The sequence below is a fragment of the Vicugna pacos genome, chromosome 22 (genome assembly GCF_048564905.1).
Source record: "Vicugna pacos chromosome 22, VicPac4, whole genome shotgun sequence".
Taxonomy (NCBI): Eukaryota; Metazoa; Chordata; class Mammalia; order Artiodactyla; family Camelidae; genus Vicugna; species Vicugna pacos.
Window position 1 is genome coordinate 8,303,049 of NC_133008.1, and position 16,897 is coordinate 8,319,945.

The 16,897-nt window shown below is 37.7% G+C and overlaps 1 protein-coding gene across 6 annotated transcripts in view; it reads right to left on the bottom strand.

Moving 5' to 3' along the window:
* The window catches only part of NSD1 (nuclear receptor binding SET domain protein 1), a 126,828-nt gene that overhangs the window by 51,284 nt on the left and 58,647 nt on the right, over positions 1-16,897 (bottom strand). For all 6 annotated transcript variants that reach the window (XM_072947175.1, XM_072947172.1, XM_072947176.1 and 3 more), the window contains 3 exons: positions 13,846-16,411; positions 2,507-2,631; positions 304-574 (listed from right to left, as the gene is read on the bottom strand). In XM_072947175.1, coding sequence (XP_072803276.1) covers positions 304-574; positions 2,507-2,631; positions 13,846-16,411 — 2,962 coding nt within the window. The remainder of the gene's footprint in view (positions 1-303; positions 575-2,506; positions 2,632-13,845; positions 16,412-16,897) is intronic.

A 16,897-nucleotide genomic window follows, 5' to 3' on the forward strand; every position in this document is an offset into this window, starting at 1 on the left:
TTTACTCCATTAGTAAGCAGCGTCCCTCCCAAAAACCCTGTTATCCTGGGTTGACCAACAATCAGGAAGAGCAACAATGGAGTAAGGAGAATACTTTTATATATTATGTCTTCTTGGCAGTGTACCACCAGTTCAAGGTCATGAACTACGTCCAATTAGCCAGTACTTGAGGGATTTCCCAGGATGAAAGGGGGTTTTTTTGTGGTACAGAGATACACTGTCGACTTTCAATCAAAACATACTGAAGTCTTCTGCTTCCTCTAATTATATCTACTTACACATTGAGACCCATCCCCATCTTACCTGGTGCTTTAACTAGCAATTCCTCAGACTCAAGGGCAGGCCGGGGAGAGACTTCTGGAACCACAGGCACAGACAAGGTCAGCTGTGGCAACTCAGCATGTCCACCTCCAAGTTCTGACTGAGCCAAGGGCCCTTCCAAAAATGGAGCCTCCCTTTCAAGAACTGGAGGCTCTTCTTTGGTTGAAATCAAAGAATTCTCTTCCACCTGCTTGTTCTGAGCACTAGATCGACATCGGGCTAAAAGGCTTTCCTCTTCACAGCGGGAACTTACCTAAGAGCAAAAAATAAAAGTAGAATCCATGGGCCAAAGTTGGTGTAATTTGAGCGTCAAAAACAACAAAGCACTTGAAAAGGAACGAAATTCTGACATTCTACAAATGGATGAAACTTGAAGACATTATGCTAACTGCTATAAACCAGACATAAAAGCAGCTATAAAAATTCATTAAAGCTATAGTGATAATCATAAAAAAAAAAAGATTCCATAACATGTCATCAACAAAAGCAGCTAATAATAAAGCTCCTAATGTTAAGTTGGTAAATTAATGAGAAAGAAATAAACTCCTATTCCGCCTTTCATGTACTTCAGGACAATAAAATGAGAAGTAGAAGAAATAATAAAATCTGAAAGACTTCATTTTGTAACCCTGAATGAAATTACTGATACAGACAAGAATCTTCAATTGCTATTTTTCAAAGCATCAGGGAAATGGCTGACTGGGTACAGAATATACTTCTAGAATCAAAGTAATTACGCACATGCTGCTTGATCGAAAGAGGTAAAACGTAACTCAAAAGAGAGGAATCCACCGTGAACTGCTGGATGTTAATACCTCCCAGTGCCACCCACTATACGACACCTAAAATGTAATCCGGCCAAACTGTTTCAACTTGAATCAATCAAATTGTTAGTTGTAACTACCACTTAACAGGGAACACTGAGGGCAAAGAAACAAGCTTAGTGACACCTATTTTAACAAAACAATCACAAAAATCTAGAGGGCAGATACTCTAAATGTGTCACTCTCAGTACTTAGATAGGGTCATAAAAACGGGGGGAAGACTTTCCTCCATTTAAAGTGATTTAAGAAATTTAACAACTACATAAAATGTGTAGCCCTAGACTGGATCTTGATTTGGACAGACTAAATGTTAAGGTTAGGAAATAACTGGGGAAATAGGAATATGGATTTGTTATTAGATAAAATGATCTTATTAGATGTGACCATGTTAAAATTGGTTATGAAGAAAAACGTTTTTTAGAGGTGCATGTTATTTAGGGATATCAAGTCAAAATGTCTCTAATTTGCTTTATTTTTTTAATTAAAAAAATTTTTTTGAAGTATACAATGTTGTGTCAATCTGTGGTGTACAGCACAGTACTTCACTCATATAGGAACATACATAATTTGTTTTCATATTCTTTTTCACCATAGGTTACTGCAAGGTACTGAGTATATTTCCCTGTGCTATATAGTATAAACTTGTTGTTTACTGGATTTTGTGAGAATCCTCCAGTATTTCAAAATGAGAGGCACTCTGCCAGAGTTCAGAAGGTGTTCTGTGCAATTCAACGGGTTTGTAGACGTAATTCTTGGTGTATTTGTGGGAGTCTCTCTACTCCACCATCTTGGCTCCCTCCTATCTCTAATTAACTTGAAAATATTTTGAGTTTAAATAAAGCAAATGGTGGGGTGGGTACAGAGTGGTAGAGCGCATGCTTAGCATGCACGAGGTCCTGGGTTTAATCCCCAAGACCTCCATTAAAATAAATAAGCCAATAAATAAACCTAATTACCACCCCCAAAAATAAATAAAAATTTTAATAAATAAATAAAAATAAAGCAAATAAGGTATTACAACATTGGTTACAAAATTAGTATCATACTATTATTTTTTATATCCTGTATTCTTTATTAAACATTTTACCATAGCAATATTCCCAAATCCTTAAAACACATTTTGAAAGCAATGGGGGAAAGTATATTACATACACACACATACAGTACATAGAATCATTTATACATTTCCTGTATAACTAGTATATGCTAAGTACTATGCCAGAAGCTGGAGGCAAAAAACTGAAAAACAAGATCCCAGTGAAGGAAATTATTGTCCCACAAAGATAAAATATGACACTGAAGGCAAAAATTACAGTATCCTCAAGGGACTGACGAAAGGTTGTTGAAATGCTGGAACATACCTTGTGCACCTGTTCCTGTACTTTCTTTTGTTTTTTCTTAGGGGCGAATATTTGATCATATTCTTCTGTATATTCCAGAAGCCACTTGCTTGGCTTCCTAAGGCGTTTCTTCTCTGTCCGCACAGCTAAAAGACGAGAAACATGTTCAGTATTAACCAAAAGGTTAGAGGAAAACCCAACGTTTTCATGCAGCCATCCCTGCACTCCCAAAGGTAAAGAGACAGAAAACTCTCAAAAACGTTCTGGCTTAAGCTCTTAGATGCTACAAAGATTTGCTACGGTTTATCCAATGCAAAAGTTGGGAGGAAGGAGACTTTTTGTTGCTCTATCCACACCCACAACCCATCTGATCGTAAGGAAAAGATTAAATTGAAACTAGTGTGACAGAGCTAACGTTAGAATACAGATTCTAAATCAGGTAAATTCACAAAATACATCATGAATTAACATTTTAAACAGCATCTCTCTGGATAATGCAGAATACTGGATGAATATTCAGATAAAATATTTACTGATCAGCACTAACACGAGTTTCAAAAACATTTTACACATCACATTATGGTCATAGTGCATTTCATGTTAGAAACATCAAAAATATGTAATTAATTACATGTATACCATTATCTCAATGATGTAAAAAAAATTTGCCATGAATGCCAAAGAAAGAAAAGAAGATAAAAATATAGCATTTGGGGTACTTGCTTTCAGGTGGGAGAAGCTCTTGTAATGTTTTATGGTTGGAAGTATCATACTGTTTTTCTTTGAATTACTGAATGTGGTAATACTGGTGTTCTCTCAACAAAAGGATCACAAAAGTTGAGACCAACACAAAAAGAAGGTCACAGCCACAACAAGCTTGGCAAAGACTCTTACTCCTTAGCACACATGGAAACAAGCCACAAAACCTTCATTAAGATAAGTTGTGGAAAATAATTCATTTTTACTAATTCTAACTGCTGTAATTTCTTATTAGTAAATAGTAATACATCACTTAATTTATTTAAAGTCAATGTAAAAGGAAGTGAACACTTATATCCACACAAAATTTTTATGGCAGCACATGAATTTTTATGGCCCATGAATTTTTATAGCAGCTTTATTTATAACTGTCAAAACTTGAAAGCAACCAAGATGTAGGTGAATGGATAAATAAACTGTGGTATATCCAAACAATGGAATATTACTCAGCAATAAAAAGAAATGAACTATCAAAGCCATGAAAAGGCATGGAGGAACCATAAATGCCTATTATCGAATGAAAAAAAAAGCCAATCTGATAAGTCTATATACTGTATGATTCCAACTATACAACATTCAAGAAAAGGCAAAATTACAGAGACCAAATAAAATGGCTGCCAAGCTAAGGTAAAGAATTCCAGGAACAAAAGAAAAATATGACCTTTTGAATACTGAAAGAAAACAGTAAAAGCTACAAAATTACAATGTAGATGGTGCAAACCTCAGTACATCATACACAGCAAACATGAAACTGAATAGGAGCCAAAAGATACTAAGTGGTAGTATACACCAAATGTAACACTCGGCAAATAGACTTCAATGCCTAGCACAGAACCAGGACCTCCTGTGCAGAATGGAGATAAACTGTTCATACAGGACAAGTCTAGCAACAGCCCCAGACTACAGCATGTACACATCCCAGCTCAGATAATAAAATACCCCCAAAACTGGAACAACCTCAAATGTTCACTAACTGATGAGTGGATAAGTAAAAGGTGGTATGTCTATACACTGGAATACTATTCAACAATAAAAAAGAACAATATATGTATATATATATTTTAATTGCCCACCATCAGCTCTTGTCTCACCTCGCACATGTTACAGGGTCTGGCCCAGCACACAGGAACTAACGAGCCTGGTGCAGGATACTCCGGACTAAAGGCACTAGGCCTGAGGCAAAGGATTCAGAGCACTGGAGCCCCCGGAGGGTGGAGGAGGGCAGCACCCCGGGGGCAGTCAGTGCAAGGGGGGGGACACAAGGCACTGGGCCCCCACACAAGGACGGCAAGGTCAGGGATGGAGTGAGAGAGGCAGAGGGCACAGGTGAGCAAAGCCACTCATGTCTGAGGCCAGGGTGCCCAAGTTGTTAGGTGCACAGAATATAAGGGTCTCTAAGACACAGGGAGTGGGAAAGTTGGGTGTTCCAGGCACAGGCACCTGGATGCCGGGTTTTCTGGCATAGGATTCACAGAAAGTTGAGGTGCCCAGGAACAGGATGCACAGGACATGGGGTATCCAAGGGACAAGGCACAAGGTAGGATGCTCAAAGTGAGAAGCACCCTGGGAGTAAGGAGTGCATGTGGCACCTGGGACATGGGTACCTACTAGGCACGTGGCTGGACACACAGCCAAAACAAACAAAATACTGATATGTGGCACAATATGGACAAACCACACAAACATTATGCTAAAAGAGCAAGACACAAAAGATCACATATTGTATGATTCCATTAATATGAAATGTCCAGAAAAGGCAAACCATAGAGACTAGATTAGTGGTTGCCTATCACAATGAGTACAAACAGAGAAAACTGAAAATGGGATAGAGGGATCTTACGGGGATGGTGGAAATATTCTAAAACGGATTTATGGAAATTGTTGTACAACTCAGGAAATTTACTAAAAATCATCTGCTTATATGCTTAAAAGTGTGTGGATTTTATGGTATGTAAATTATACCCTGAATAAAGTTATTTAATTAAAAAAAAAGTCTCTTTAAGACTGAATTATAAAGTTTTCTTTTCTTCTTCAAAATGATGAATTTTCCCAGAAAACTAGAGTACTAACAACAACATCCCTTCTCCCATACAGATTATCAGCCCCTGTCATACCCCTGCTTCCCTAGTTCTGGGACCTCAGAGACAAAAGGATTTAAAGGGGGGCAGGGTAGGGGGGAGGCTAAAACCCGAATAAGTCTTCATAATAATGGCAAGTTCCTCAGTCCAAATCTCCTGTTGAAAACAAATTAAAATGCTGTAAAAAGTGTTTTAAAACTACCTTTAAAAAAAAAAAAACCTATCTTAAAAGAAGCAAAGCACTGACAAAAGTATAAAGAACTACAGACCAAAACCTAACAGCAAGTAATAACCCTGGGAAATTAGAGCACTCAAACTGATTTTTGTCCTGAGGGCTTTTTGGTGATCCTATTAAAACAGGAGGCAGAAGTTTAAAGACTAAACTAGGGCCTCAGAGTTAGAGTAAAACAGAAGTAAACCATGTCCCAACCTCTAGGAGATGACAGAAGAGGCGTCTTGGCACAAAGCAGAAGGGGAGCAGGAAGGAAAAAAAGTCCCTGAGAAATTGTGACGGGTCCTCCTATGGATTTGCAGCCTGGTGGGCCAGGAAAATTCAAGCCCCCATGAAAAGAAAATCAATCAATTGTAATTAACACATCATATTAGTAGAATAAAGGAACTAAATAGGAATGATTATCTCAATAAGCACAGAAAAAAATATCTGACAGACTAAATACATACAGGAGGGAGCTTTCTCAACCTGAAAGACTGTCTATCAAAATCCCAGTTAACATCATAGTAAAATGGTCAAAAACCGGGTGATTTACCCTTAAGATCAGAACAAGACAAGGATGTCTGTTCACTCTACTAATTCTCAACAATGCACTGGAGGCTCTAGCTAGGGTAATTAGGCAAGAAAAAGAAATAAAAGACACCCAGATTAGAAAGGATGAAGCAAAACTATCTCTTTTGGCTGATGACATGATCATATACATAAAAAAAATCCTAAGGAAATCACAATAAAATGATTAGAGCTAAAAAATGAGTTTGGGAAAGTTGTAACATACAAAATCAATATACAAAAATCAACTCTATTTCTATATACTAGCAGTGAGAAATCTAAGGAAATTCAGAAAACAATTTTACTTACAATAGCATCAAAAAAGGCTAAAATACTTAAAAGGATAAAATACTTACAAATAAGATGAACAGAAGAAGCAAAAGCCTAGTATACTGAAAACTACAAAACATCATTGAAAGAGATGAAAGACAACCTAAATTAATGGAAAGGCATCCCTTGTTCTTAGTTTGGAAAATTTAACATTGTTACAATGACAACACTGCCCCAACTAACCTACAGATTCAGCACAACCGCTTTCAAAACCTCAGCTGGCTTTTTTGCAGAAACTGACAAAATGCTCCTAAAATTAATACAGAAATGCAAAAAATCCAGGAGCCAAAATGATCTTGAAAAAGGATAAAGTTGGAGGACTTGCACTTTTCAAAGCTACAATAATTAATTACTACAAAGACTGAGTAATTAAGACTTTGTGGTACTGACATAAAGATAGACTTTCATATCAATAAAAAAAGAATTGAAGGCCCAGAAAAGAATCATCACATTTATGGTCAAATGATTTTCAAATAGGGTGCCAAGACCTTTCAGTGGGGGAAAGAATACCCTTTTCCACAATTGGTGCTGAGACAACTAGATTGGGCAACGATTACTTAGATGTGACACCAAAAGAATAAGCAACCAAAGAAAAAAGTAGACAAACCAGACTTTATCAAAATTAAGAATGTTTGCGCTTTAAAATATATAATCAAGAATGTAAAAGGTAAACCCACAAAATGGGAGAAAGTGTGTGCAAATCAATAATGGATGTGTAAAGAATTCTTAAAGTAAAAAAACAGATAGCTCAATTAAAAATAAGCAAAGGAAGGGGGGAGGGTATAGCTCAGCAATAGAGTGCGTACTTGGCATGCATGAGGTCCTAGGTTCAATCCCCAGTACCTCCATTAAAATAAATAAATAAACCTAATTACCTCCCCCTCAAAAACAGACACCTTTGCAAAATACTATGTAAGTTCCTCAAAACTTATACATGTAATTACCAAATGACCCAGGAATTCTACTCCCAGGTATATACCCAATGGGAATAAAAACATAACCATACAGAACACTGCACGTGAATGTTCGTAACAGCATTATTCATAAAGGTCAGGGAACAGGAACAATCCAAATGTCAATCAATTGATGAAAGAATAAATAAAATATGGCTTATTCATACACTGGAATATTATTTGGCATTAAAAGACATAAAGCAAGAGTAGACAACAGCAAGAAGACAGTACAGAAAGTCCCCACATTACTTCTCTCAGAGATACCAAACTAATAATACATGCATCAATATATCTTTCTGAGTACACTAGAAACCAGTTAAGAAATTACAGTACCCCAGGGCAAGTGCAAAGCCAAGAACAATAGCCCTGAAATGGATTAGAAGAGCCAATTCACCTTATCTGATGTTGCCACTCCCAAAGCAAGCACAGCTGAGCTCCTCCTCATGGCTGGGGGTGGGGGGTTATGCCCAACATTCCACCTTTTCATAGGGCTGCCCAAGGAGCAGGTTTTTGTCTAACCTGACTGGGAGCACTAACAGAGCCCACAGTGTGGACTCCTGGGCACTGAAAACATCGGAGAGAGTGGGCAGCATGCTGTGGAGCCAGAGGGCCTGCAACACAGACAGAGGCCAGTGCGGTTTGCTAAGACTGGGAAAAGGCACTCAACTCCTGGCTTCTCTCTACAAAGGGAGAGAGATGAGGGAGCATCTGGCAAATCAATTTTTAGAAAACTGCCCAAGGGACTAGTTATCTGTCTTGTCTGCTTCTGGGAGCTGATGAAGAGCCAGCGTGCTTCAGATAGCTGGAGGCCACAGAGAATTAAAACAAGAAAGCTCGATGCAGGAGCAACAGCTAACCTGCAGAGGTCCCCAGAATCTCTAGCAAAGCTGACTGGTAAGGCTTGCTCTGTATAAAGCCAGTCTATAAAGACTGAGAAAAGTGGTTGTTTATTCAAATGCATAAAACTCAGGGGGAAACAAAAAATCATAAAGTACATGAAGAAATAAGGAAACATGGCCCAACAGTTCAAAATAAATTTCCAAAATTTAAACGCAAAGTAACAGATTTATGAATTATCAAAGAATTCAAAATAATTGTCTTAAAGAAGCTCCATAAATCTACAAGAGAACACAGATAACTAAAACAAATCATGAAAAAAGCAACCCAAACAAAATTGTTTTTGAGGATACCAACAAGAGAGAAACTATAAAAAGGAACCAAACAGAAATTCTGGAGCTAAAAAATACAATAAATGAATTGAAAAAATTAACTAAAAAGGTTCAACAACGGATTTAAGCACAGGACAGAATCAGCAAACTCAAACACAAGTAAGTCATTTGAAATTATCAAGTCAGAGGAACAAAAAGAAAAAAGAATGAAGCAATGAGTATGACTAAGAATAAATGATGACCCAAAACTTCCCAAATCTGAAAGAGGAAATGGGACACCCAAAATCAGAAGCTCAAGATCTCCAACCAGGATGAACTCAAAGAGGCCCACACTGACGCATAAACTGTCAAAAGACAGAGAATCTTGAAAGCAGTGAGAAAAGCAACTAGTCAAGAACAAGGGAATTCACATCAGATTATCAATGAAAACCTTATAGGCCGGATGTGGTATGATATATTCAAAGCACTAAAATTAAAATTTCCAACCAACAATACTATATCTGGCAAAACTGTCCTTCAAAAATGAAGTTGAAATACTTTCTAAAACAAAAGCTGAGCTCATAACCATTAGACTTGCCTAACAGGAAACACTAAAGGGAGCTCTGCAAGTTGAAACAAAAGGATATTAGACAGCAACCCCAAGGCATATAAAAATAGCTGATACTGACCAACACAATGCTGTAATACTATCATGGTGGTGCAAAAAGCACTTTTAAGTCTGGTATTGAATTTAAAAGACAAAACCGTAAGAAATAACTATAATTACAAAACTATGTTAATAAATACATAATATATAAAGATGTAATTTGTGTCACCAACAACAAATTGGGAATGGGGAAATGTAAAAATGTAGAGTTTTTATATACAATTGAAGTTAATTGTTATCAGCTTAAAATAGACTGCTATGTTTCATGTAAGCCCTATGACAACCACAAAGAAAATGCCTACAAAAGATAAAATAAAATGAGAAAGGAATCAAAGTATATCAATACCAAAAAAAAAAAAGAGAGAACGAGAAATACTAAGGAAGGCTGCAAGAGAGAGGGACAAATTAACTGCAACACAGAAAATAATGAACAAAATGACAATAATAAGTGCTTCCCTGTCAATAATTACTTTAAACGTAAATGGGTTAAACTCCATCAAAAGACATGGGTGGCTAAATGGATTGAAAAAACAAGATGCAACTATATTCTGTCTATAAGATACATCACCTTAGATGTAAAGACACACACAGGATGAAACTGAAAGGATTAAAAAGATATTACATGCAAACGAGAGCAGAGGTGGCTTATTAGACAAAACAGATGAGCCAAAACTATCACTAGAGACAAATAAGGACATTGTATAATGATAAAAGAATCAATTCAGCAGGAAAATAAACAATTATAAACATATCTTAGAAGGTAACAATCATAAACAATCAAAACTAAATATGTACAAAACATCAGAGCCCTCAAATATATGAAGCAAACACTTACAGAACAGCAAAAATACAGTAAAACAATAGTAGAGTTTAATATTTAGCTTTCAATACTGAAGAGAACAACCAGACAGAAGATCAATATGAAAACAGAGAACTTGAGCATCATTACAAACCAACTTGACCTAACAGACAAATACAGAACACTCAACCTTACATTCTTCTTAAGTACACAGGCAACATTTTCCAGGACAGATCACATAATAGAACACAAAGTAAGTCTTAAATTTTAAAAGACTGAAATCATACCAAGTGTCTTTTCCAATCACAATGGAATAAAATTAGAAATGAATAGCAGCTGGAAAACAAAACACTCACAAAAGTGTGGAAATTAAGACGCCTGAACAACCAATGGGTCAGAGAAGAAACCCCTCCCACCCCCAAATTAGAACATACTCTGAGACAAATGGAAGCAATAACACAATACACCAAAACTTATGGGACTCAACGAAAGCAGCACTAGGCGGGAAGTTTGTAGCAGGAAGTGCCTACATCAAGGAAAAGAAAGATCTCACACGAGCAACCTAAATTTACATTCACAGAACAAGAAAAAGAACAAACTAAACTTAAACTTAACAAAAGGAAGTAATAAATATTAGACCAGAAATAAACAAAATAGAGAATTTAAAAAATATATATCAACAAAACCAAGACGTTTTTACAAAAAGATGGTGGAGGAGGGGAGGGGTAGGAGAGAAACAAGTAACTAAAACCAGACATTAGCGAAGACATTTCAACTGAAGCCACAGAAACAAAAGAGAATTTTAAGAGGCTACTATGAACAATTACATGCCAACAAATTGGATATGCTAGAAGAATTGGATAAACTACCCAGATTCAATCATTAAAAATAGAAAACCCAAATAGGAGATTAAATCAGACATTAAAAACCTTCCAAAAGGGAAGGTATAGCTCAGTGAGAGCACATGGTTAGCATGCATGAGTTCCTGGATTCTATCCCCAGTAAATGAAACAAACAAACAAACAAACAGGCAGACAGACAGTAAAAACAAATAGACCTCCCAAGAAAGAAAAGCCCAGGATCAAATGGCTTCATCGGAGAAACCTACCAAGCATTTAAAAAACAATTAAAGCCAAACCATCTCAAATTCTTCAAAAAAAAAAACTGGAGAGGAGGGGACATTTCCAAATTCATTTTATGAGGTAACCATTACTCTGATACCAAAGCCAGACAAATATACTTAAAAAAAAATACAGACTAATATCCCATATGAACACTAATGTGAATATCCTCAACAAAGCAGCAAACTGAAACACAGCAGCAGATAAAAACGATTATACACTATGACCAAGTGGAACTCATCCCTCAGATGGAAGGATGGTTCAACAAACAAAAATCAGTAAATGTAACACAACACGTCTCGCTCCCTCACCTCCTGAGACAGTCTGCACTCTGTGGAGTGTGTATCTATTTCTACTTTAACCAACCACCCCCCCATGCCTCATGGCCTTTCTCTTGCGTTCTGAGACGGCCTGTACTCTGTGTATGGAGTGCCCTCTCTAAATAAATCTATTTTGACTCAAAAAATTTTAAAAAACAAATAAAAGAATGAAGGAAGAAATCACATGATCATCTCAACTGATGCAGAAAACAGCTTGACAAAATTCAACACTTTTTCCTGATAAAAACACTCAAGCAAGGTAAAAGATAATTATCTAAACATAATAAAGGTAATACATGAAAATTCCACAGCAATGGTGAAAAACTAAAAGCTTTTCCTCTAAGATCAGGATCAAGGCTAGGATGCACATTCTTGCCACTTCCAATTAACATAATACTAGAAGTCCAAGCCAGAGCAATTAGGCAAGAATTAGAAATAAAAGGCATCCAAACTGGAAAGGAAAAAGTAAAATGATCTCTGTTCATAGACGACATGATCTCCTACATAGAAAATCTTATAGATTCCACAAAAAAACCTGTATGAATAATAAATGAATTCAGTAAAGCTGCAAAACAGAAAAATCAACATTGAAAAAAATCAGTCGTGTTTCTATACACTAATAAACAATTTAAAAAGGAAATTAAGAAAACAATCTCACTTACAACAGCACAAAAAAAGAATAAAATACTTAGGAACAAACCTAACCAAGGATATGAAAGATTTGGGCACTGAAGCGTAAAACATTGCTGAAAGAAATTAAAGATACAAATAAATGGAAACATATACTGTGTTCATGGATTCAAAGACTTAATGTTTTAAAAATGTCCACACTACTCAAAAGTGATCTTCAGATTCACTGTTCTATTAAAATCCCAGCAGCATTTTTTGCAGAAATAGGAGAGAGGAAAAAAAAAACAACCCTCTAAAATTCACATGAAATCTCAAAGGACCCCGAACAGTCAAAACAAAGATACAAAGGTAGAGGTCTCACACATTCTGTTTTCAAACATAGTACAAAGCTACAGTAATGAAAACAATGTATTACCATAAAGACAAACACAGCTCAATGAAGCAGAGCAGAGAGCCCAGGAATCAACCCTTACACGTCTGGTCAAAGTACCTTTGACAAGGGCGCTAAGACTATACAATGGGGACAAAATAGTCTCTTCAATAAATGGTGTTGTACAACAATGGGCATATAGTTAATATGGTAATGTATACTTAAATTTGTTCAGAGGGTAAATTCATGTGTTTTTTCTACAATAAAAATAAAGTACTGATATATGCTAAGTAAAAGAACCGAACACAAAAGTACCACGTAAATCATGATTCCATTTGTACGTCACGTACAGGATAGGCAAATCTATAGATTGGGGAGAAACGAAGGGAGATTGATAAAGGGAACAAAGTTTCTCTCTGGGGTGATGCAAATATTCCAAAATTAATCATGCTTATGGTTGCACACGTCTGTGAGTATACTAAAAACCACTGAAGTATAAACCTTTAAAAGGTGAATTCTCTAGCATGTGAATTATATTCCAACAAAGCTGTTAGAAAACAGAATCAACTACAGTAAACAACATTGAGAAAACTATGTTTAAGGAACATCAGTTTTATCATCAATAACAATACTGTGTAACATTAATATCTTTAAAGACTTCTGCCATTTTCCTTCTGCTGCTAAGTACCCTGGTACTTCAGATTTTTAAAAACTATTCTCAAACAACCTCATTCCAGAAGGGATGCAAGACATCTAAGGCCTTGAAATAAGTACTACGGAATACTTTCAATTTTTCAAAAGCACACGTCCCCTTTGTCTACTTAACAAGTAGATCTTCCTTAAGTTGTAGTCCAAGAGAACCTAATATTCAATAAAATCTATTTGCTTTCTGTAGACTAACAACTAGATTTAAACCTTAGGCTCAGAGCCTCTCAAATATCTACAATACCAGATTAAGTTTCCAGAAGTTCATAGATTTTAAAAGGTAGGAAATAGGGGGTAAGGGTACAGCTCAGTGGCAAAGTGTGTGCCTACTAGCATGCATGAGGTCCTGGGTTCAATCCCTGGTACCTCCATCAAGAAAAATTAATAAATAAACCTAACTAATCCCCAATAAATAAAAATAAAAGGTAGGAAATGGTGAGCAGGAACAAAATGTTCTTGAGACTTACTAAAAGCAAAAGAAAAAAGAAAAAAAGCTTCTCGGTAAAAACAATTTCTGAAAATATATGGAAACCTGGTCTTCAAAATTCAGGCCCTTCTACAGAAAGCCCTTTCTTTACTTCAAGTGAGAATCCTTCCCTCCCAACTTATACTTAGGGCTTCCATGAAAACAGACCAACTTCAGAAGGGCATCACTATTATTTCCTCTAATCCCTTTCTTTCACAGTCAGGAGTCCTTACCTGGTTCAGGGAGCTCAGGCTGAGGAGTCAAACTGGGAATTCCTGGCTCCTTTCCCATCTCTTCAATGCTGGCACTGGATTTATCACAAACATTCAACCCAGCTGAATTTAAGCAGCCAGCATGATTTGGATCTGTCAGTGCACCCTCTAGTATGTTTGATGAAGGAGGAGGTCTCTGCTCTGGGAACTCATCTCCCTTCTTTACAGGGTCAGCAGGAAGCAAGACCCCAAAGGCACCCTCAGAGTTTTCTTTCTCCCTAAATCTGTTAGTGCGCTTACGAGGTTTAGTGCGCCTTTGGTTTATACGCTGCCACCGCTTTTTAGGCACCACTTGATTTACATTATTGGGTTCTTCATTCTCACTGTTCATTTCAGAGTCCAGCTCTGGGCCTTTTCTGTTTTCAAAAGAGGAGCCTTTTTCAGGAATTTTACCAGGATCAGACTGGTTTACTTTATTGTCAAAATTAACACTGGAAAATTGGGCACCATCCTCAGTTATTAAATGGCCCATTAATTTAAGGGGTTCTTCTTTACCAGGGTCTTCTGCCTCACCTCTGGAGGAGCCATTCTCTGAACCCTTACTCTCTCTGACTCCCTGCAATGCAGCCTCAAGAGCTACAGCTGGGAGGCGGTTCAGTTTTCTTTTGCGCTCTGTCTTTAAGGCTTTACGGTTCACTGTGTTCTTTCCCATCTGGTTTGCAAAACCATCTCGTAATTTGGATGATGGCTTTGATCGCCCACAATTGCGCCTAGTGACACAGTTTGAACGATTTTTGCCAGAAGGAGGAAGGTCTCTTTTATCGGACACTAAGCTAGGGAGGGACGTAGACAGGTCCCCAGACAGTGTAGAGTCACCCGCACTAGGGCTAGGACGGACTGGATCCTGAGCGCCATCTCCATTTTTTTCTGAATTGTGAGTGGAGCCACCTGAAACCAAGACCTTAGAAGCCCCTACAGGACTACTGGTAGAACAGTCCCCAAGACCAGGACTCCGATAAGAGACCAAATTTTGAGCAGTCATTAACCGTTGCTCCTTGGTCTTACTATCATGCATGTCTTTCAACATCATTAGCAATGTACTAAATTTGTAGTCTGGTTCAATGGGTATATGATTCTGAGCAGAGGCAGAAGAAAAAAGTAATGGTTTTGATGGCTTTGATGTTCCGGAGTCACTGACATCTTCACCTAAGGATCTATAAGAGAGCTCCTTCAACTCTGACAGAACGTGTTTCACCACTGCTGTTTCTATGTCACTCGAATCCCTGGTTTTCTCATGCATGTTGCTCAGTAGTTTTAGCCCATCCACTTTCGCACTTTTGGAAATGCTGGCCAAAGGAGAGCCTTTGGTATCAGAAGAGCAGCATTTCAAATTGCAGTCCTCATTTGCAACAGGAGGGTCTACCACAACTGGATTTTCTTTATGTTTGCACTTGATGCTTCGGATCTTGGGCTGTTTGTTTTTTGAATGTAACAGAGCTTGATTTGTAGCCACACCTTTCATTAGTGAGTTCTCACTGGAAATGCTTGACGGTGTGCTGAATTTTGGAGAAAGACCATCATTTCTAAAATCCAACTGGGACTTTCGGACAAGAGTTGACACTTTAAGATCGGGGAGATTAACCTGAGACGTCTCAGTTCCAGGCTCTGCTGTCTTGGTACAATCCATTAAATGGTCTGAATGTGAATTAGTAACAAGGGACTTCTGCTTGCCTTTTATCTTAGTGTTTGTAGCAGTATACCTAGAATACTTTACCTTTTCATTTTTCTGCACAGGTAACATGTTCTCTGTTCTATCAAAAGCATCTGTAATTTCAATGACACAGTTATGAGACTCTGAACTATGATCTACGGGATCCAGATCACTGCTCCCATCATCAGAAGTGGTACAGATACTAATGGAATCACTTCGCTTTTCTTCGTCACCTGCTCCAATGTAGCAGAGCTGCACTTCTGAACTACATACCAGACCTCGTTGGAGTTTCTTCTTCTCCCCAGAACGTTTAGAGATCAAGGCACCCTCAGATAAGCCCAGTAAAGAGTCACAATTTGAAGTCTCAAATTCTTTCTTTGCAGTGTTTTTTGTACAAGAAGAAAATAGGAAACTTGCTGGGGCAGTGCTGGACCCTGTGAGGCTGTTTGCTATCCTGGAAAGTTCATTAGAGGCTTGCTTATCAGACACATCTGCAGAAATAAAGTTCAGGCCAAGGTTCTCTGGAATCTTTCCCCTCCGTTCTTCTTTATGTGTTTCAAATTGCATGTGACCCTTTTTCACACTAGTCCTTTTTGGATTATCAGAGCTCTTTCTGGCTCGAGACTTAGCACAAGGTTTTTCCTTCTCATCTGCAGAATGTTCAGAGTCAAAAGCCAGAGATTTCAAGCAGCCATTAAGCAACAGGTCATGTTCTGATTCAGGATCGTTTGTACAGTCCTCAAATGGCATATCCTCCTCACTGTCCAACTTGATCGAACTGGTGACACATTTTCGGTTCTTCGACCCTTTGGGAACATCATACTGCTCAGCAAGACCAACACTGGCTTCCCACTTACTCAAAATTTTCTGAGGAACCTTAAATTAAAAAGAGGAAAAGATGATCACTTACCTAAGAAACGGAAGGGGAAACAGGGAGATGATCAGTGAACACCTCGCAAATCAAAAGCTTTTCTAAGCCTCGTACTTCTGCAAGGAACTTTTACGGGACCAGAAGGTGGTTAACACTCACAGCTCACTCAGAGCTTAACGAATGGGGATTCTCAGCACTACTTCTACCACTAAGATCTGTCACTGGAGAAAGACTGAGCTTACAAACCCCTCGTTCTCCCTGCCATTAAAAGCACAAAAGAGTAGACCATAGATCAGACTACATTACATTACTAAATCAAGGAATAACCAGACCATTCCTACTTACCTTCCCAAACCTTAGAATAAAGGTTTATTTTCTTCCTGGTTTACAAAGGCCAGGCACTTGCTCAGTGGCATAAAAGAGAAAAAGCAAAAGGCTAAAGAAGATAAATGTGGGAAAACTAGGACTGGAGAAATGAACAGGTCAGACCT